The sequence below is a fragment of the Macrobrachium rosenbergii genome, chromosome 14, assembly GCF_040412425.1.
Source record: "Macrobrachium rosenbergii isolate ZJJX-2024 chromosome 14, ASM4041242v1, whole genome shotgun sequence".
NCBI lineage: Eukaryota > Metazoa > Arthropoda > Malacostraca > Decapoda > Palaemonidae > Macrobrachium > Macrobrachium rosenbergii.
Window position 1 is genome coordinate 21770424 of NC_089754.1, and position 23936 is coordinate 21794359.

At 34.7% G+C, this 23936-nt stretch overlaps 1 protein-coding gene across 16 annotated transcripts in view; it reads right to left on the bottom strand.

The window, feature by feature from the left end:
- LOC136845771 (trichohyalin-like) overlaps positions 1-23936 on the bottom strand; it is a 576224-nt gene that overhangs the window by 28544 nt on the left and 523744 nt on the right. For 8 of the 16 annotated variants that reach the window (XM_067116027.1, XM_067116028.1, XM_067116025.1 and 5 more), the window contains 5 exons: positions 13290-13424; positions 11253-11398; positions 9916-10098; positions 9071-9172; positions 1046-1216 (listed from right to left, as the gene is read on the bottom strand). In XM_067116027.1, the coding sequence (XP_066972128.1) occupies positions 1046-1216; positions 9071-9172; positions 9916-10098; positions 11253-11398; positions 13290-13424 (737 nt within the window). The remainder of the gene's footprint in view (positions 1-1045; positions 1217-9070; positions 9173-9915; positions 10099-11252; positions 11399-13289; positions 13425-23936) is intronic. The other 8 variants (XM_067116039.1, XM_067116041.1, XM_067116040.1 and 5 more) reach the window with 2 other exon arrangements.

The following is a 23936-nucleotide window of genomic DNA, read 5'->3' on the forward strand; positions in this document are numbered from 1 at the left end:
TAACACCTGGAAGAAATAATCTCAAAATGGACGGTTTGTAACTATGGAAAATATCTCAACTCGAAGCAGGTTTCTCTCACGAAGGTCCGCTAGTCAGTATATCTGCCCAGTTTAATCTAATTTACCAACTTTTGAGGTTTCTCTAGTTTCATAACGTAAACCTCATTTTGGGGCATTTAAGTAGGACTGCTCTCTACGAGTATTTTTGTTTTGTACTTTCCTTAATTATGATCCGGTTACCACTCTGCCTTTTTTCCATCAGGTTTTTTGAAATCGCCATTCCCGTTGTTTATTAGAGACAGTAATCTTAAGTCATAACTAGCAATGGGAGCACTTACGACACGTATGTAATTCGCTTTTCCTTGTGATGGGGTGCTGCGACGTATGCTTTGTGAATATTTAAGCAATATAAAGACAGAAGAGAATATTTCTGGTATATGATTAGAATATCACGTTAAACAAAAAAGTTATTGTAGAGTAATGCCATATGTTTTTGTCTGACTGTTTCGCAGGATAATATAATTTTGAAGCTGGTATATAAAATTTCAAATTACGATTTTTACAACTGTCATACTTGACCCATAATGTTCTATAAATGCTTCCGTCTGGGTCCAAACACGTGAAGTTAGAATAAACTTCCTAAGACCCTTTATTGACATATATAAATACTAAAATTTAGCTTTGAATTAATATTTTTTCATTTAATTTCAATATTTTCAGGAACAGTGTTTGTTTTTCCTGGAAATATTGCATAATAATGTTAAAAATGCTAACTATAAAATCTCAAAACAATTCTTTTGATAACAGTGACCATCATTTCCTTAAAAATAAATTTTTGTATAATAAAACTCTAATGCTTATAATTTACTAGATAATGCTACGATTCTGTATTAGATCAGCTCGACAGCTGCTGTGCCTATTCTGAAAAATAATCACACGAATGCCCCTGGGACATTCTATAATGGGACTCACTCTCACTCTCCCACTCTTTCGCTTTCTCTCTAACTCTCTATTTCTATCTAATCTACATCGGTCTTTCTCTCACCTGTCGACTAGGCTGAGCCTTCTTGAGGCCCCTGACTTCCTCCTCGAGTATCTTCTCTCTCATCTTGAGGCGTTCCATCTCTCGAGCCGAGGCCCTGAGAGCCTTCTGGAGCTCATGGGTCACGCCTCTAAGCTGGATGGCCTCTGCTTCGTAGCTCTTCAGGTGACCCACCTCAAAAAAGGGGAACACCAGGTTCAAGCAGGGTCAAGCAATTAAAGAGAAATCCATGAAGGTTAAGCAAAGTCATTCAGAGAAGCATAGAAGATTATATCTAGATATAAAGTAGGTGAATCGCCTTGGTTTGTCTCAGTGTGAAGGCGAATAAGAATGATTATGGTGAGCCTTCTTTTTACTGTCAATTTCTATAAATTAAAGTGATATATATATATATATATATATATATATATATATATATATATATATATATATATATATATATATATATATATATATATATTATATATATAAATATACATACAAACATACATATATAACATAAATGGATGTGTGTGTGTGTATGTTCCAGCATAACTCTGAAACGCATTGAGCAATTACAACAAGTTATGACTTACTATCTCGAAAAGAGTACTGTGTGGGTGAAACATCACTAGCACCAATGGGGGTTGGGGGTGGGAAGGGCTTCCCTGAAAGAGGTTGGTTCTGCCCGTAGACTTAGTAACTAAATAAACTTCACGGGTTTATCATGCCTCATTTCGGTATACCTATGACTTACTATCTGGAAAAGAATACTGTGGGGGTAAGACATCACTGGTACCAAAGGGGGTGGGAAGCGGGGTGACAAGTAAAAAAAAAAAAAACCGAAAACAACAGATATTAGGGTCTAATCCATAGTTTTCGAGGTGACATTCCCAATGCCCTTTAAGTTCAAGTTCAGCCCTGTATATATATATATATATATATATATATATATATATATATATATATATATATATATATATATATATATATATATATATATATATGTGTGTGTGTGTGTGTGTGTGTGTGTTTGCACTTAGCTATAACTGCATACCTACAGTATACAAAACTGTCTCTCACACGTAAGGTATTTTGCACATGAATACATACATAAATGTGTAAGGTCAAATACAATCAATCAATTTCAACTAATATATATACATACAGTATATATATATATATATATATATATATATATTTCTATGCATATAAAGCTGATAAATCTGTTACAGCAAATGTACATTCCTTAATATCGAAATCAACTCTACTTTAGAAATAACTTACACCCAAAGATAATTATGTGTTTAGTACATCTGTCCGGCCAGGATTTGAACCTATGCCTATTCTGTTCAATACAGAAGCAATAAGTGGATGTACCCTCTAAGCAATCTACAGGCCTAGTGGAAAGGTCCACTGCTGCTTCTACATGAGTAAGTTCAAATCATGGCCGGAGCAGATTCACTTACCACATAAAATTTCCTTTTGGTTTAAGTTATTCTAAAGGCATTCGATGCTAAGGGGTATTTGTGATCTTATACTCGCGAGTATGTAAAAAAAACCTTTAAATTACTAACAAAACCATAAGACACACACACACATATATATATATATATATATATATATATATATATATATATATATATATATATAAGTAGAGTTGAAATATACTGCATATGACTCTATAAAATATGTAGCATTTATATGAGAGGTTCATTATTATTTCCAATTAAAACTGCCTCCGCATTAATTAGTTTGTGGTCAACCTTCTATTCCAACAACCTTTCCCTCCTAGAGCGTATTTTAACTCCTATAAATTTAGACACCCATTCAATTAGGGCGTAAATTATTTTGTTTGCGAGTATATTGTACAGTTTTCTTCAAAGGCTAGACCTTTGCTAAGCTTTGTTGATGGAAAAAGAAGTTATCCTTAATAAAATGCAATTTATGACTGACTCTACGACATTTTTAGTTGATCTATCTCTTTCTCTCTCTTTCCGTAACCTTCTGTAAGGCTGTTCTCTGAGACTGTGTTGGTTGTTGATTTATGTAGTGGAGTGGAATGGAATGGAATATAAAATTTAGTCCAAAGGCCAAGCGCTGGGACCTATGAGGTCATTCAGTGCTGAGAGGGAATTTGAGAGTAACAAGATTTCAGAGGTGTAACTGGAGGAAGACCTCACAGTTGCATTATGAAACAGTTGTTAGGAGAGGGTGGAAAGTAAGATTGAAGAATGAGAATATGAACGGAGGTACGGTAAGAGAGATAAAAGAGTTGCAGCTAGAGACCCAAAAGGAAGTTGCAAAAAAATTTAAGTAATGGCTACAGTGCACTGCGTGAGGTGCACTTACGGCACTACCCCACCCCCCTCCTCATACAGCGACCTTTTCTATTTGTGAAATCACAAACATGTCATCGGAAAAGGTTTGGGGATTAATTGATGCCCCTTTGAATATTCCTAAAACTCCGCATAAAGAAACATTTCTTATATTGTACCCTTTCGTCTCGTAAAAGGAAGTTCTTCCACAGATGGATGGGATTTCCCGTAAGAGTCAAATTTGTCATTTTGTATATTCCTGCCGTCGATGAATTTTTTTTTCTTCTAAGGCCCCGAACCCCTTTTATAGCAACAATGTATACATTCCTCTAAGCAGATCAGATCTTTAGGATCTTTTTCCTGTTTCCTCTGGAAACTCTTTCCTCGCTTGCACAATGGATACGGATTCTGATTAACATATCTACTTCCTTGATGTAACTGAGCAAGAACATGAAAGCCAGTCCTAACTTCGGCATCCTGCCAGAACGCCATTATTGGAAAATGTTTGAATACTAAAGAAAATGGCGCTGCCATCTACATATATTTAGTTGAACTCTTCCACATGAAACCATGTATTGATTGTCAGGTGGGGATTTCTTTTGAGGAAAGTCAAGTGAGGCAACTGACATTTATGCTTTTGCCCTGCCTTATAACTCATTTCCATTGCATAAGCGCTGAATGAAGAGGTAGATTTTTGCCTTCCTTTTTTTTTGTATGCTCTAAACATAATGTCAATGGAATGAACATTATGCTTTTTTTTTTTTTTACATTACGGGGCTGATGATATTAGGCAGACACTGATGTGTAATTTATGTCAAGGTAATGCAGCTTATCTGTTTATCTTTACTATGCATATCGAAAGTTGCATAAAGGTTGACCTGCTCCTGACATCTCAGATACAGGAGCTTGCTTTTGGTAATGCTTACACTCTCGCTCAACCCTGTCACTGTGGATTTCATAGCCATCACATGGTTTTAGGATGATGCATCCTGATGGTTTTAGAAGAGGATTGACGATGAGGAACAGGATTTCTATTTTGCCCTCTTTGTCAACAGCTGCACTGGCAGATAACTGGGAACATAAGTTATATTAACTTAACCTACCAATAAAAGTGAATTTGCACTGAACTCTGAAAAATAAGGAAGAATTTTCATACAGTAAAGCAGCATTTTTGCCAGAAAATATTTTCTATGTGTATTTTAAGTAACCATATTTGGAAATTCTTAATAGTATGATATTTATCATATTTATGGATACATTCTTAAACTAGTCTTTTGGTATTTACAATAAACTAATGCATTACGATGCCTGTATTATTATTTTCCTCTCTGCACAATGTTCAGCTTGCTGAAAATAGACTTAGCACGAGCTCTTTCTTAGATTAAGATGTTACTCTTGCTTTTGAAATTTTTTACACAATGATATGTAATTGAGTTCGTGGAAATATGCGTTAAATGTAAAGCCTTAACTTCAATTTGATTAGATTTAACTCTGTCATTCGAGCGCTGAATGAGGATCTAAGGTCTGACCTTTCTTGTTACCAACGAAAGAAATATTGTTGGTTGATATTCTTTGCTCTGAAAACGCCAGTTCACTCATTGGCGAATAGAGTCTTCTTAATGACATCACCTCTGACGGAACTTCGACAAACCAGTCCCAGGACCCTCCAGCCTCAGCATATACATCTTACTCCTCTGATACAGGGCTAGTGTGGTACATTATCTTTTTCTGTCTGAAGATTAGGTCATTAAGTGCTATTACATGTTTACATATATATATATATATATATATATATATATATATATATATATATATATATATATATATACACATGTGTGTGTGTGTGTGTAAACATGTAATAGCATTTAATGACCTAATCTTCAAGCAGAAAGAATAAGCATTTAATACATACATACAGATATATATAGATATATATATATATATATATATATATATATAATATATATCTATATATATATATATATACAGATACATACACACACACCACGTGTGCGTGTGTGTGTGTGTGTAAGAATGTATGTGTGAGCGTAATTATTTTATCTGGTCAAGAATATATTGACCATTTTCAATTTTGTAAGAACATTTTGTCTGGGTCTTGAAAAACTCGGATGTCAGTGTAACTTAGAGTGGATCCGCAGCCATTGGGCTATGACTGCCGTTTTGAACAATGAAATAAAATAAAATGGTATGCATTATACTATTGCATTTTATTTTTGTGTTACAGTGGCTGGTTTTAATGGTAGTTTACCATCTTTTTCCATTTTTGCGTCTGTATCAGGCAGAGGACATGCTGCAATATCCAAGTGAGAAGCATATGCAATTATTTTTATTTCCTCCTGTAATGGCGGCTTTATGAACTCCTCTTTATTGTTATATTCCAGGTGAAAACATTTATCTTTATTTTTGCATGGTAACAGGTACCACGCCCAGTTTAATGGCAGGCGCATTAACTTTGGACATTAAGTTGCAAATTGACTTTTTTTTTTGCAAAACTGCTTTCAGCAGCTATATGGATGGGTAAGAGTTAGGCCCTCACGGTTTTAGCCACTAACACTGCTTTCAACATATACCTGGATGTTCGGAACATGAAAATATTTTTCGGAAAATGTTATATGTTGATATAATAATTTTCCAGGTTTTTTGTTCAACCAAAACGAAAGTAATACCCACTGAATAAAATTCTTTATACAAGTATTTTTTGCACTGGGATTTCATGGGCGTTTGTATGTGTGTGTGTGTGTATTCTGCTGTCCAAGATTTATAACTTTTTGTGTACTCATTGTTATTCTTTTTCTTCACTAAAGAATGAGACAAAGTTTGATGTACATACGAGGGAATCCAGGAACCAACACAAAATTGGAGAGCAACTTGGAAATTGTGAATACTGTAAGAAACTGATCTTTGGTCGTTACGTGCTGAATGGAAGCAAATATCAAGGCTACTGAACAGGGGAAAATTATACCTATTTGAATGTATTCAGTAAATCAAAAGACGTGGCTAAACGATGAAAACAAAGGAAAAGAATACCCACTAAACTATGCAAGGATAGGAGTATTTTTGTCTGGACAGCGTTCATGACGGATTCAAGCAGATATGACTATCCATTTAGACTTCAACCCGAGTGCACAATTGTTCGAAATTAATAAATTGTCAAAATGTATATTAATTTTTAAAAAAAATTTTGTGTGCATATATAAAGTTTAATAGTTTTTTACAGCCCAAAAGAAAACAATAATTACCCCACAGTACACTGAAATAAAAATACCAAAACAAAACAGAACTGGTACCTACTTCGCCCACATGCCGGCTGACGCAAATCCTCCAGAAATGTCAACACGATGTCCAGATAACATTTTTTTCTAATATTTAACATTACTATTGTTCCAACAGTAATACCAAATGCCGCATTACTGTTTTTACAATATTTCGTATGATTGCAAAGAATTTTAAGTACAATTCAAATTGCTACATTTATTGAAAATTCAACGCGTTAATAGATATTTAACAATAATTCTTTTGCTCTGGCCTATCCTTGTTGAGCGTTTTTGTTATGTCTTTAAATGTGGCTTGATTACATCGACGAAAGACAAATATTTGATCAAGTCATAGGTTTATTCCTCATTCCTAGACAAGTCAGTGATCCCTCAAAACAAAATGAGGGATGCGAGTTTGAACAAAAACGTTCCATGTGTGCAATTTCTTTATATGCAAACGTTGACCACAGCTAATGTTTATGACATATCACTATCATTTTCGAATACAAAAGTAGAAGACTTTCGCTATAGTCGGAATAAATGTTTCTGACAAATTTTTGCCACATAGCAAATCTAAAGTCCGGACAACATACTTTCCGACTTCATAACCTATAAAGTTATTGGCTTGCGTGTAATTTCCTGACATATAAGATTCAAACCATTTTTATAACTCCTGATGCCTGGAGAAAGAATTGCTAGTAAAACAAAGAAAAAAAAACATTGACCACAAAGTAATGAATATGGATACAGTTTTATCCTACATTTGCTCATGAGCGTGCGTGTGCAATAAGTTTTAGGTGTGTATATATATATATATATATATATATATATATATATATATATATATATATATATATATATATATATATATATATATATATATATATATATATATATATATATATATATATATATATATATATATATATATATATATATATATATATATATATATATATGCAGTATATATATACATATATTCATATATATATATATGCATATATTACGTGTGTGTGTTTTCTGTGTGCACAGTACGAATTTATCTACTATTTATACAAGCAATAACAGTAGAAAAATGATGATTAAATGAAAGTGTGTCATGAATGGAACGATCAAGGCAGTATTAATATTAAACGACAGAGATTCAGTAGCAAGAAGATATAAAGGATAATTTCCAATCACAATACTTAGTTATCTTAAAAGTGACAATTTCCATTATAATGAGTCTACCAAATAAGAACTTTATTGGTAACTAAGTGAAAGACATAAAATTATTAAAATGAAAATGAATTTGAAGTTTCTAATCCATTATTTGGGAATAATGTTTATTTCAGAAGGTTTTCAGAAATGGCTTACATTACAATTTTTTCCCCTAATTGGAAACATTTTACTTTTCCTAAATCACAAGAATAAATTCTGCATTTCTAATATTTAAAGAATAAAAATAAATGAAAACAGTTAGCAGACTGTGAGAAATAGCTTAACGAAATTCGAAAGACACTACTAGCAACAAGTGGATGGCGAGAAGGGAGAAAGAAGATGAGAACTGAAATGACAAACTCTAATGCGTAGGAAACTCTAAACTATGATAATGTAATTAATTTCTTGGTAAGCATAGCAATTACAGGTCATTAGTGTAATATTTTCATGCAATTAATTATAAAAACCGAAAAAAACAGATGTTATTTCAACAACACGAAACTGATTATAAACTCGCTTCAGCCACAGAAATTAAGTTTTTCGTCGAATGTTTGTACAAGTCACAGAGATTCTATGAAGAGACTATTCCCTTTCATTTAAGGGACATCAAAATCATAATTTGGAGAGGGACATTGTTCTCAAGGTCCTTATATAAAGATATAACACCAACAGATCGGTTCATTCGGATATTAGATCAACGGTTAATTCTTGAAAAGGTACTGCAGTGATATCCGTCCAAATGAAATACTTTCACCACGAAATGAAAAGTCAACTGTCCTTCAACTGCTTGGAAAACGTCAGGTTCTTAATGCAATGGTGCAAAAAACCTCTCTAACGCTATTGTTACAATACATGGTTCTACAGTGTACAGGAAGTTAATGCGGCAAACAAGACTGATACTGGTTTCTGCGTCTATTTCTGACCGGTGTTAAAATGCCTCAGGAATAAACGTGAAAGAAAAATGGGTTCTCATTTGTTATAAGGAAACTGGATTCTCCCTAGGCAGGAAAATTTACGGAATGCATAACACATTCCGGTGAATTTTCCATAGCACAATCAGTATAATAACACCAATAATATTGCTGCAAATACAACTAGCGTGGTTTTAACTGACGGTTTTAAGTCGAAGAAAGCGGCAACAAAAGAATAGCACAACACCAATATTACGACAGTAAGTAATAAAAGTAAGCTCATTGCTTTTGTGAATCGATCAAGACAGCCTGAGGCATCTGACCGCTATTGAGCATAAACCTTACCTCGGCCAGTTTCTCGTCAGCAAGTCGTCTGTCTTCAGCCACTTTAGTAATCGATTCGGCAAGTTCTGATTCCACCAAGTTGCGAACTGCATTTAGCCTTTCCTGATGAGGGTCATTGGATCTTATTTACAGGGTAGCAATGCAACTTAGATATTATTTTTATATTTGAGGTGCATATCTCTTAGCAAAACATGCAAATTAGATGCATCAGAAACATTCCCAACGATAATTCTTACCTGAAATTTAAAACCAGTGCCTTTCTTACTTAAGGATGAATGCAAAATATTTACCTTTCTCTACAACATAAATTCTCCCTGGATGCTGATGACGAAGTTATTGTTGTACACGACCACCTAATGTACCCAGAACATTCTCTAACACAATAAACCCAATTCAAAATTATTTCTAAACGACAACTAGCGCCTTCACTCAACATAACTTCCCGTCCTTAGTGTCTTGTGCTTGATAAACCCAAATGCACATTTTACAGATACATATCCTTCTTATCCTGATATACTTCGTTTATTCCCAACCTGACCCCCAAACCCAAACTCTCTCTCTCTCTCTCTCTCTCTGGTCAACGATGTCATCACAATACAAAACTCATCTTGCTATCTCGAGAGACCGTATGTCTACTATTGTGGTATGTCTCATTATTATTGCGGTGCCCAAATACTATAAGAGCTCAGTAACAGATAAGACGGTTTTCGTTACATTAAGAGGCTACCAGAGGACTTCTGCACTCATTAAGGCTATAACCAAATCCTTCAAGGTCCCATCCACATTAAAATAGCATATAACATTCTCTCTCTCTCTCTCTCTCTCTCTCTCTCTCAAAATCTTACCTCTGCCATCCTGTCCTTTTCCTCGAGCTTCTTCTTGTGTTCCTTTTCGATTTCCCTGAGTTTCCACTCGAAGTCTTCCATCAGCTGCTGCTCCCGGTTGCTGTTCATGGTATTGATATTCTGGAGCTCCTTCTCAAAGGTCGCTATCAGTTCTTCCCTCTCCTGGGCGGCTTCATCCAAGGCCTAAGTTTTATATTGCGAGCCAAATAGAATCAGCGAATATTAGGAATAACTCGGAAAATTATTAAATATCAGAAGAAATGAGCATGCTTCAATTAACATAATGTGAGATACGAAAGCAAGAATCTCTCAAGTATTCTCATATTAATAAAGAATAACACTAGAATGGAAGAATATCATTAAACAGATACAGAAACGTATATTAAAGCTCGAATGATTACATATCTTCTCTAAATTATACAGGTGGCAAAAGCTTAAAATATTTCGATGGTCAAGGGGGCTTCGGCACAATTCAACCTTTCTAGATTATAAGCTAAACTATAAACCAGATCAGGGAATGAAACGCATATGCGTATGACCTGCAAGCCGTGGATTAATGCCAGAAATGATGAATAACACGTACAGCACCAGGATAAAACCTTATTTTGCAACAAGACATCACAGTATACTGTGATGCCTTGCGAAAATACTCAAATTATAGTTTCCCGTGAGAGCTGCTGGCTAATTACCGGTGCACAGTGCATGAAGGGAAATTAATGATACGAACCATAATTGCAATGTCTTTACAATTGCCACCGTCATAGTCTCTAAAGGGGTTTACAGGTATGATATTCTCAAGCATTAGTCTGAAATTACTGCGACATTTCCCTTAGCTCATTTTGTTTATTGGCTGCTATAACGTTTACGGGAGACTAAAGTGAATGCAGGAAAGTTCTGGAAACACATCTAGTCAATCCAAATGACACGGGGGAGGAGAAGTACATCAAATAAAACGAGATCCCGTCGCAATATTAATCTTGAATAGTAACCGATATAAACGTTCCCGGGGCTGGTGCGAACGATTACGTTCGAGAAGATTAAAAAAATTAACAAGTTTTATTACATTAATAATTACAGTTCGATACTAGGCTTTTGTTATTTCTGATGATTACAATATTGCGAATCGGTGCAAGTATAAAAGAATATTTGCCTTTTTTTAAATTAATCTCCACGTAAATTGAATTTTTGGAACAAAATATGCCTAGCCTGGATAAAACACATTTATTCCCTGAAAGAACTGGCACGACTGCACTGGGCAACTTGTAATGACAGTCTTGCACTCCAGAAAGAAAGTAAACAAAAGAAGAGGGCGAACAAATTATTTCTCCAATGCTTACATCCTGAATGATCTTGATCTCATCGTCTCTTTCGGCCTCAATCTCCTCGATGGTCTTCGTCAGCTTCTCCTTCTCCGCCTGGCATATCTTGAGGCGGTCCTCCAGCGTGGAGATTTTGGTGGCAAGATCCTCACCTTTCTCACAGTCTGGCGTGGGAGAGATTAAAAGCAAATGAAAATCTAAATTCACTTCTGAATCGTCATGACGGTTAGGGTATTCTAAACGAAAGACGACACCTGAGACATCTAAGTTTACAGACAAAATTCTCGCTATAAACCTTTTAAATTATTCACTTTTTAACAATAACCCTCAAAGACATTTTAGATTACTATAAAAATTTATTTTTTAGGAAATGTAATAAAATATTAATCATTAGACACATGTAAAGTTAAACATCCCCGACCACAGTGGAATAGAAATAATATACAATCAACATTAAAGAAAAATATGAAAAGGAAAATATAAACTTACAAACTTCACAGGGAAATATCCAATATCACATTTGCGAAAGAGAGATTTATACGCCGGTTTATAGAAACTACCCCCGAGAGACCTTGTGCATATGGAGATTTGCAACTAAGTGAACAATAAAATTTTATTCTCCTCCAGTTCTTGAAAAGCACGAAAGACAAAAATATTCAAGACACGGCCACTTTAAGCCACAGGGGGTTCCAATAGTCGAAAGCATTCCCAAGCACGGAATCTGTCTAGCTACTTCGAAAGCAATTTTACTCAGCCTTCGGTCGTTTCAGGGGAAATTGCTTCCAAACTATATGGGAATGGAACTTGATTCTTGAGACGTTCCGGAGTCGTGAAGACTACATTTTGTTTCTTTTGAAGAGGAGACCTTTCACAAAAGAATTAATTTAAGGGGGAACTTACCTTAAAAATTACATAAAAACTAGTTTCTTTCATACGCAAACCCGTTCCTTTAAGTTATTCGAATTCAAGCAAAGGACGAACTAGCTGTATATATATATATATATATACATATATATATATATATATATATATATATATATATATATATATATATATATATATATATATATATATATATATATATATATAGATATATATATATATATATATATATATATATATATATATATATATATATATATATATATATATATATATATATATATACACACAGGCCCGTACCCAGAGTTTTTATGGGGGTGTCGTTTTTTCCCAAAACTGGACCTTTTCTTCTGTGTGTGTCATTGCACGTATAGGTATATACAAGATGAAATACTTGAAAATGCCGTTTTAGTTATATTAAGAAGAAAAACTGGGCCTGCGGTCTATCCCCTTCTACCCGATTAGATGTTATTCGAAGTATTGACTTTGGTTAACAGAACTTTACTTATAATGTTGAAAGTTTGCACTGAAATTAAAAATATTTTTTCAGTTTTATTGGTTGATTCATTTAATATGTTAACAATACCAAATAACATGCATATTACTCGATCTAGATGTGGAGCAGATTAGCCGTCTCGATGACGTAAATTCCACGTTTCGGCAGCCTTGCTGCAGTGTCGTCAAATTTCTCTGACCAGATTATCGTAACCACAGCTTTAAAATTATCGTTTCTCTACTAAAATCTACAAATATGATGGCCTATATCATATTCCTATTATAGCTCTTTTATTTCTTACTATTAAAGAATGATGTTAATGTTTAATAACAAAATTTATAAAAGAAGACTTGCCAAAAAAACAAAAGATTGTTATTTGCTACTTTATAAGTACAGTTCAATGAAAAGGGTAGTCACAGGAAATATGGACTTCCAGAATTTTTTTCTTTTGGGAGTTGTTCGACCCCGACCGGCCATACAGGCCTGATATATATATATATATATATATATATATATATATATATATATATATATATATATATATATGTATATATATATATGTGTGTGTGTGTGTGTGTGTGTGTCGTACACGTTTGTGTATACACACATTAGATTAATTCCCTCTTTTAAAGCAATTTCCATCATCCGTCTTTTCCCCTAAAACAAAAAATACTTACTTGAATTGGCAGTGAGTTGATTCTGGAGGGAAATATTCTTTTGCCTGGCATTGTCGAGGTCTTCCTCCAACTTCTTGAGCTTCGACTTGGTGAGTTCGACTTCGTTCTTCGAGTATTGGAGCTCAACTCGAACACCTGTGTTTGGAAGAAAATCCTTAGATATAGAAAAAATACTCATGAATAATTAAGAGTTCATGAACACACAAAATAAAGGGTATACACCTAGTGAAATCATTAGTTTGACTTTCTGGGATCACAGCTGTTGACCGAAAAATAAGCATACCATCTAACTCTCGATACTGAAGGCAGGCAGTTTCCTGAAAAACTCTCGCACGAATCTAATACATCCCAAATTAAATCCATTTCTGGGAAGTATAAGCTGTCAACGACAGTTCTTTTTCTCTACATATATACTGTAGTAATTCTATTTATTAATAAAGATCCAGATTAGTTTTGAAGCATACCACTATATAACTCTAGGGTTCCATCCTGAATCACAATACAGACGTGAAATGTTTCAGAAACTGACTCGTCCAAAAGCTAATACAGTTTACAAACCAGGAAACTCCAAGGAATTATTTAAAAATTGAGAACACACTAAAAAAAAAATAATCAGGATTTGCTAACCTCTAAAACTTAATAATTGCTGAAAAGATGAACTATGCAAAAATATAAATAAAAAAAATTATGGAAAAGCTTAAAATAAAAAAAAAAACAAAAAACCGAAATGTTTGTGTATTTGTTTAACCTGCCTCCATTATTCTGTAATTCTTCCCAGCCATTGCTTTTGCAAATATCTTCATCTAAGAAATTTCTGGACTGAGAAAATTGCCTTTGCTTCTTCGGATTGAAGACCCATTTGCTAATTGCAATAATTTCAATGGACCACTTCAAAACGATTTTTTTTCTCTCTCTCTCTCTTACTCACTCTCAAACAGATTTCTGTTTTTCATTTCAGTTATTTCCTGAGACCTCTATTAACTATTTACCTCTGCATCAATGAATTCATCTAGGGCCTCTTCTTCTCTGTCACACACACACACACACACACACACACACACACACACACACATATATATATATATATATATATATATATATATATATATATATATATATATATATATATATATATATATATAATATATATATATATATATATATATATATATATATATATATATATATATATATATATATATATATATATATATATATATATATATATATATATATATATATATATTAGATACCAGAAAAACAAATATCTTTCGACTTATTAGAACTCCTGAGGGAAAACAAAATTAAAAGAAAAAATGTTCATCCAACGTAAGCTCAAAAAATAATCTTTTTTCAAAATCCGGAACTTCCCAACCCCTGACCCCAAATTATAACCCGGAATGCGAAAATTTATTCCTAAGTTACTGATAATTCCCGAGGCATCGCAGGGGTGGAGGGTTAAAATTATTAAGCGATAACTTTCCACTGTTCTTTGGAGGCTCCTAATATATACCGCAGCTTTTCGCTTTAGTTTTCCTTTAGTAAAAGTGGCTAAAGTTACTTTAAACTTTATGGCCTTTTTTCTTTGATTACCAACTTCTTCTTTTGGTATTATTTTGCAATTCTTGTGGGTTGTATATTATTATCATTCTCGCGGAGCTTTCGTTAGATCAGCGTGGCATTTAATATCTTTTTTATACTACGGGATTTTTACAACTTTTTTTTTTCTAAAAGTAAAGACTTTGATTTAAAACTGTGAATGCGGTTGAACTGTTTTGTATAAAGAAAATACCAAACTGCAAAAGCATTAGCACTTGTTGAATGGAATTTGAAGACAAAATTAGTAGGAATATGTACGTTTTGTGTTATCTATGAAGTGTAGTGGTTATTGGATCGCAGTTTATTTATTTAATTCCACATGAGCGATCTAAATTCAAGAACAGTACGCGATTTTCAGAGTAAAACCGAGATCTAAAGAAATATCTTTACATTACAGGATATAATAGGGAACTGTGCCAATCTTAACCCTACAAGTAGAAACCTACAATTTATATAAGTATAAGTGACCGATGCTGCCGGCGCCTATGCTGTTGACCATCAGAACGACCGCACTGGGTAAGGACCAGTTAGAAGACGTTCCAGGCGACTGTCAGCGGGGCTTTCATCAGATAACGGCGGCATTGCCTGATCTTTGTTTGACGACCGGTTCCTTAGTTTACAAACAACTTCGCTTATTTTGAGTCTTTTTATGTTTACTTGGGTAGTGTTTTTACATCACCACTCACATTGAAAAGGGGAATCCAAAAGATTCCTGAAAGGTCTCTGTATAGTTTTATAAATAATTGTGAATTTATTTCTCCATTTCAAGACTAGTGCTACTATGAGTATTTTTTTATAATAATAATAATAATAATAATAATAATAATAATAATAATAATAATAATAATAATAAACAAACTTCTCTCTGTATAGTTTCCGCTTGACATCTGAAGGCGTGCTCTGTTTAACATGGTATGAACCTCAACTTTGACAATATCTTAGCTTTCCAGGAACCATGACAAGATCTTTAAAGGTCTTTATGATTCAAGATGATATTAGCTGTAAACTCGGATCATTGTCAATCTAAGAGACATGATGAATATAAAGCCTAAATTTATGGAATGTGATAAAAATCCTAAAACTACTTTTGTTACAATTATTATGCATTATTTGTAAACATTAATAAGAAAACCCTATCCAAAAATTTGCATCCTAGTTGAGTAACATTCCAAGGGAGTAAAAATATCCTTCTGAATTTCCATATGGCACACAAATCACCACTGATCATTCATTCACTTCATAAGCAAACTCAAAGAATTACCCTGAAAATGTTTTACGTAAGAAATGCTATGAAAAACAGTCCTTGAATATATTGCTCCCTCAAACGAGGAATGCGCGTATCAATTTAGCTACGGCATACGAAGACAGTCACTCTTCAGGTTTTTTTTAAGTTAAATCGAGTATGCTTCCAAGAATGAATAATAGTTTAAACTTACTGTCCCTTCCATAATACAGAAAAGGGAAAAATACATAAATAAGAAATTCCTTTCCCCATACTCCTGTTGCATCAGACTCGCCACGTCAAATGAAACAGACACGTGGAAGGAGAACTATATAGCTGTCTTCTGTAAGTGAATAGATTATCCTATTCTTAGCTGGTCAGGATATAAATTTGATTTGTCTCGCAAAGGCTTCTTAGAATCTGAGCAGTCGTAGCACTTAGAATTACAAAATATTTATCCAGATAGTAGTACGGTTGTACTCTCGCCTTGCAAAAGTAATTACAACACGCAAAGTTCAGTCATAAATTTGGGAACTGCAAGAAACTTTAAACCACTGACTTATTCATATAGGTCCCAGTTTTCCAAAGATATCGATGCAAAAATAGCACAGATTAGGTATTGGACCAAGGCAACTGGCGTCTCGAAAAGGTAAATAAACAAGACATTTTGAACTAGGTTCCTGTAAACATCACCAAACGTAACTCGATGTTATTATTTTAAGCATCAACATTTACAGAGGTATCAAATACACACTTCCATGGTGGAGTCTAAGGTGTGTGTGTGTGTGTGTGTGTGTGTGTGTGTGAGAGAGAGAGAGAGAGAGAGAGAGAGAGAGAGAGAGAGAGATAATCTGATTATATAGTAAGCTATATCTCAATATCACCTAAAAAGGATAAAATTATATCAAAATTAGCAGTCAACACACACATATATATATATATATATGTATACACACTCTATATATACAGTATATATATTATAAATATAAATATGTTTGTGTGTGTGTACTCGTCCACATGCTCTTCCCTGACTAGAGGTTTTGGTCTAGTTGTTTTTAACCTCCCGGTTTTGAGGAAATCTTTAGGGAACAGGTAGCTAGCCTAATGACCTCCTTAGTTCTGGCTACGACCCGTTAAATTAGATTAATTACCAAGAACATAATTTGCAACTTAGATCAACAGAGCCACAATGGGTGCGTTCGACTTGGACCCAAGTCATTTGACTCCTACATAAATGTATTTGTCTTTTAATGTCTTTATGAAAGTTACACTTAGACATGTTAGGAAAGACTTAAGATGCGGCCATGGAATCGTAGAAAAAGAAAGCTGTAAATAAATTGTGGAATGGTTGATACTTTCATGTGATAAAAATTTAGCTGGTTACCACGTGAACCTAAGTCAGAAAGACGAAGCAGTGTGTGCTAGTATGAATGACTGAAAAATGGAAGTGACTGACTACTATGTCACTTTGAAGTAAATATAATGAATGATGGGTGGATGAGAAAAAGGTGAATCACAGAATGGGATTAAGAAAAAGGTGGTGAGATATCTGCATTAGGTATGGGAGAGAAAGGAACTGTCGATAATATTAAAGTTTACTATGTATGAAGGCACTGTTGAGACAACATTCCTGTGGAATTGAAGGGTAAACTTTGAATCAATAAAAAATGTGGAGGCTGTTGAGATGAACTGTCTCTTACAAGGATAAAAGATATAAGGAAATGGAAACGGTGTGGTACAAGATTATCACGGGTAAACTGCTGGATCAAAGTATTTGGGGTAATTTGATAAAGTGCCGAGAATGAAGAACAACAGTTTGTTGTGAAGTGAATTATTTCAGAAGTTTTAGGAAGAAGGAAGCGAGGGGGACCTAATGGCTTTGTGAGGAGAAGGGGCGCATGAATCAAAGTGCTTCCATGCTCAGGAAGAGCGGAAACGAGTGCAATTTAAAGAGGGAGCAGCTAAGAGTAACGGGGATGCCTACGTCTCAACAATAGACCTTGTGTGTAACTATATGAAGATCCGATGTTGGAGAAGCTTCTTGTTGAGGGGTTCATCTTTAATTCAGCAGTGGGGGAATGAATGTTGCAGTGACTGATGCAATTTATATGTAGCAACTATTACGAAATATGGTTTCATTTTATCTCTCTCTGTATGTATATATATATATTATATTATATATATACATATATATATATGTATATATACATATATATATATATGTATATATATATATATATATATATATATATATATATATATATATATATATATATATATATATATACATATACAGTATATATATATATATATATATATATATATACATATACAGTATATATATATATATATATATATATATATATATATATATATATATATATATATATATATATATATATATATATATAGAAGATTGGTAAAAAATTTTTAGTAAATTCGTTAGCAAAGTGCAATCGAAAAAAGAACAATATTCCGGACAGCAATATTAAAGGAATATAAGGTAAAAGCTTCAATATCAGTTCGTATTTAAAGGTCCCAAAGGCATTCGCTAGAATTCGGTATAAACGAATAAATCAATTAATACGCTCAATCAAAAGATGGATTCAATATAGGATTAATGAATCCAAATCTTTATTTTCTAACGCCTCTGCAAACACAGTATTGATGTTGTTTGTTCTGAAATGAGAGGAAATATCTATTCATTCCGCTTCTCCGAACCTTGCAATCAAGCTAGCACAAGTAACAAGAATAATATTGCCCTTTTCTGTGTACAAAAAAATCTTATTGTTCTCAGGTTATTATTTCATATTTCAATCTCCCTATTCATCCAAACTCATTCCCCTCTTGGTTTTCCCGACTCTCTCTTCTTGCTCACCCTGCGCACTCATGCTCTAAAACTGTTTACATTCGTAGTTTTTCCTCGAGCGTATTCTTGGCACTGGCGAATTTCTCTGCATTGGTAACCGTTAGGTCAGATTCATCAAGTGAGGCAAATACGTCATTATCCTCACCATAAAGAAGCTATGACGCAACCGCAACCATGTCCCTAAATGATTAAGAAATACAAGTAACTTTCATTGTTTCAAGGGTTTTCGCAGTAAGGATCAAAATACATAAGTTATTGACTCCCCTTCGTTGCAGGTTTCAGTATGCTGCGGAAATAGCTATCTTGAGTCCTCATTTGTAAAGCATACACTACCAACAATTTGTCTGAAATTACTTAGTAAAGTTTCCAAGAATATGAGATAGACTGACTCATATTTCCAAAGCCTAATGAAAAGGAAAATCATGAACCTTATTATTTTTCCGAAGTCACGCTTGGCATTGACAGAAGCCGCGAACAGGAAATCTAAAATAAGTCTTCATCACACAAGGGTCTAGTTTTTCCTGGCAGACACCAAATTCGCTGCTTTGGCCAATCAAGAGAACAAACAACACTCCCGACAGCCAAGGACTACTATAAAAAACTCAGATAGCAAGGGATAATAATTATTATCTCTCTTAAAAAAATAAAACAAAAACAAAAACGTGATTATCTCATCATTTGGTACTTACGGTAGCCTCATGCAAAAGAAAACTTCAAGGAAAAGTTCAAGAAAATGTGCAAAATACAAAATGAGTCCCAGAAATTAACACCCACTCGTCTTCATACGCACCTTCTGGAACTTCCATCTTTGTTCTATTTCCTTGAAGTCACATATACATAAAAACCTTGAGTGTTAATCACTTGAACAATATTTTTCGGGTTTTTATAGTAGAATGTGTGGAACGCTAGCACTGTATACCTTACCAAGGCAATGAAAATGCTGCGAGTGATTAAACAAACAAATCACAATATGAAATAATTTAATGCGTCACACAGATGTACTTGGCAAACCTCCGTTTCAAAGCGTATCCGGTGTTAATAGAATTTTGGGAAATTTAACTTCAGCCTAAACAGTAGCAAATTTTTTCAGGATAAACAACACTGACATGTTTTTCATTTTCCGACCTACTACTTTTCCGTTTGATTTTGCTTGAGAACCCTTCCTATCGTTCCTTTTCTGAAATTTTGTCTGTTATGTTTTCTTCTTTTCCTATTCAACGTCTTACTTATCCTTTCCCTTCTTCAATGAGGATCCCTTGTGTTCGCACACGCGCATCAAAGGAAGTTCACTGGAAAACGAGAGGGAAGCTCGAGTGTCCGTTCCTCTTAAATCTAAGGGGCAGCCGAGTAATACAATCCCTTGCCACATTATACCTTAACCACGAGACCAAACAACTGAACTAGCTTTGAGGGGTGCGCCCTTAACACGCGACTATGGGCAAAGAGAGGCCCATCCTCCCCTTCCTCCTCCTTGCGTTTTCTTCCTACACGCCTCCTCCCCTTCTTTCCCCCTCCTGACTTATCCCTCGCACTACTCAATACTTGGCAGGTGCCTCTGCGAGGGAAAAAAAGGAATGAAAATATCACTTGGATTTTCCTTCACTGTTCATGCCACTTATCATTTCTCTTGGCAGTGATAATCAGTATCCGCCCTCACTTTCTGTCTCGTGTCGATTATAACCTTGTTGCTATAACTGAACTGAGGGCAATTGTCGTATACACTGCCTTTGCAAGGCTCTGGTCTCCAATGCTAACCGAAAGGCAGCTCCATTAAGGTTCCACACGTTTTGAAATGTGGTTTCAGATGTCTTTCCCCGTATCCGGATTTTCATTCTCTCATTACCTCTCTCTTTCCATTGGCATTTTATGGGCCTTTTCTATTAGCTTTTCTGTTGGTGTCACCTTCCTAAGATTCACGTGTTTTCCTTCTGCTTCAAAACCGCTGCTCGTTCCCTGGTAAATTACTGTAACCTTATCTCTCAACAGACACCCACCAACGCAGCAAGAAGGGTCTTACTTCTTCCCGTATTGGGAGAGAGAGAAAGAGAGAGAAGTTCTCCTTTTCGTATTCAGAGAGAGAGAGAGAGAGAGAGAGAGAGAGAGAGAGAGAGAGAGAGAGAGAGAGAGAGATTAATTCTCCCGTACTGAGAGAAAAGGGAGCTATTGGAAGATAAACACAAAGAAGCAAAGGTACGCTTTGACAGTCCTGTTCGGCAACACTCTCGTCTCTGATACCTACCAAATAAGGTCAAAGTGACCCTGATTTAGACCTATTATCGGCACCCCAGTAAAAACTTTAAACGTTTACCATCGGACTGAACCCGTCGGGAAAGATTATTTCCGGCAGCATCTCAAGGACCCTGAAGGTATAAATATCTATCCATATCTGAGGCGTTTTGGCACAGGCAAAACGTGTCCCGCCCTTTTACCTATGCCTCCGTGACGTCACTGATACGTCACAACGATTGACGTCACATCCGGACTCAGCCGTTCGTCTGGTTAGTCTTTAAGCTTATTTCATTAGTGGCTTTTAGATTTTGTTTTTCGTTTTTTTCCCAGGTCTGGAGACCTTTGTTCCCTTCACTTTTTTTCTAATGCGTTTCCTGACAGGCGATGAGGTCATATGTCACACTGACTGTCAGCAACATTTATACTTTCAGCTTCTTTATTCTACGATTGTCTCTCTCTCTCTCTCTCAAATTAAAGCTTTCTTTTCGTAACTTATAGTTAGATAACTGAGCTAGACACTAATTTTATGACTGACATCTCAAAAATGACAACTTTTCATCATCTTGACACAATACTGAATTTCGTCATCTTTTATGGCTAGAATGAATCCTCATTAACTTCCGTTTTACGTCAAATTAAACAAAATTTTAAAAAAACTAGTTTATGCAAAAGGTATGGGTATCAAAATACAGTAATGTAATTAGAATTTTATGTAGATAAATTTCTACCGGTTTTAAATCAATTCCTATACTCTTTACTATTTTGTTTCATATTTTCATCATGTTATATAAATATGTTCCTCACACTTTTAGCAATGTCTTCAATAAGAGAAATTCTTTATAATTTCTTGCATTATTTCATGTCACTCAGTGCCTTTTCTCGTTTCATTCTTTTGAAAATGACACCGCATTATGATCATCTTAAGACAAGCTGATATTTACTTCAAAACGAATAATGCTGAAAAAGATGGCTTTCAAACATCAAATATTCCTGGAATGTTACAGCATTCAGTTTTAAAAACAATTAAGACTAGGTAGTACTGTGATAAAGTGGCCATTCAAGGCAGTATTTATTCCAGTGCAGTATCTCTTTCCGAGGTACTACACAGGTCTGTATTGAAAACTTCGCACGAGAATAAGTCAGGCTGACACCCAGCTCCCAAGTTACGAAGGAAAACAAGAGTTTGAACAAAACAGTGTACTGGACAAAGATGGCTGCGGGCGGTCATTAATGAAGAGAAAGACCGTTGCGAATGAAACACGCACTACGGGACGCAACTAGAAATGGAGAAAGAAGAGGCCTCAGGGAAGTCAGCTATAACAGAAACTTATCAGATACTCAAAATAGAAGTTTATTCACAAATACACCAACTTAAGTCAAACCTTCTGAAAACCCTGAGATATCATGAGCACTCGTACAAAATTCCTGAAAGTTTCTAAAGGAGGACGACCACATATTAGTAGGGAGGAAAGGTCAGCATTTAATACTGCTTTACAGATTACGTATACATAACTCTGCGAAGACACCCCGTGAGATTTCGGTTATAAAATCATAAGCTCTATAACAGTCTTGTGAAACTCAAGAGGTAAGTATGAATCCCCTTCTGAGGACATCCTGAACAAAACCTTGCAGGAGGAAGACTTAATGTATACTTGCACTTAAGATGAGGAGAAAGTCTAAAAATTCAGGTAAACGTACAAAAGACATGGCTTGATAAAAGATTGAAATACAGAGTTAGCTGCAACGGGGGATAATCTAAAGTAAACAAGGAACTAGAATGCACAGATTCTTTCAGAGAACCACTAGCTGTATTACCTTTAAAATTTGAAGTTCACACAATTGCATTTCAACACAATGCTGCATATTCCATATGTATATATATATATATATATATATATATATATATATATATATATATATATATATATATATATATATATATATATATATATACATCGATCGTTGCTTACGTTTTCCTTATCTTACAATTATTTACAATATTCAACATGATTAAACGGCCCCCCTCCTCTCCCCATCTCTCTCGGGACCAATTTTTATCCAAGAATATAAAGAAATATCTTGCCATAAATTTTCCAGCAATAAGTGTCTATTAATCAACGGGCGTTGGCAGTACCTAATTGACTGAATTAATCAGATTGCTCAGAATTTTCATTACTCGGTGAATTTTAATTACTTAGCGATTGAAACAACTACACATTCATAAAAATATTATTTCTCATCGCAAGTCTGTGTGAGAGAGAGAGAGAGAGAGAGAGAGAGAGAGAGAGAGAGAGAGAGGGCGGGGGGCGGGGGCGCAGCACTACGTTGAAGTCAAAGGAGGGGAGGTTGGATTGTACGAGTGTTGGATAAAGCTTTGTGCAACTTGAGGCGTTACGCGATCAACTTCAGAAAACTAAGAATTTAGATAAAGATCTCTTTAAAGAAATAAAACAGTAAACCGAACGTCTTTCACTGCGAGAAGAAAATACAGATATAAAACCAATAAATGAGCAGCGCGAAGTTAAAATTTGCCAACAGCGCTATCAAAGATATGAATAATACCCAGTGAACATAAATTCTATGACTTATGACAACGTCAAATTTTGCACGCACAGCCTGTGAAAGTTCAGAGGCGATGACTTTCAGGTTCTCCTGTAAATATCACTTTGAATGTTCCAGTGCAGTGGACTTGAGTTCGTGCTCCAAAGTTATGAAGTGCAGACTTGTT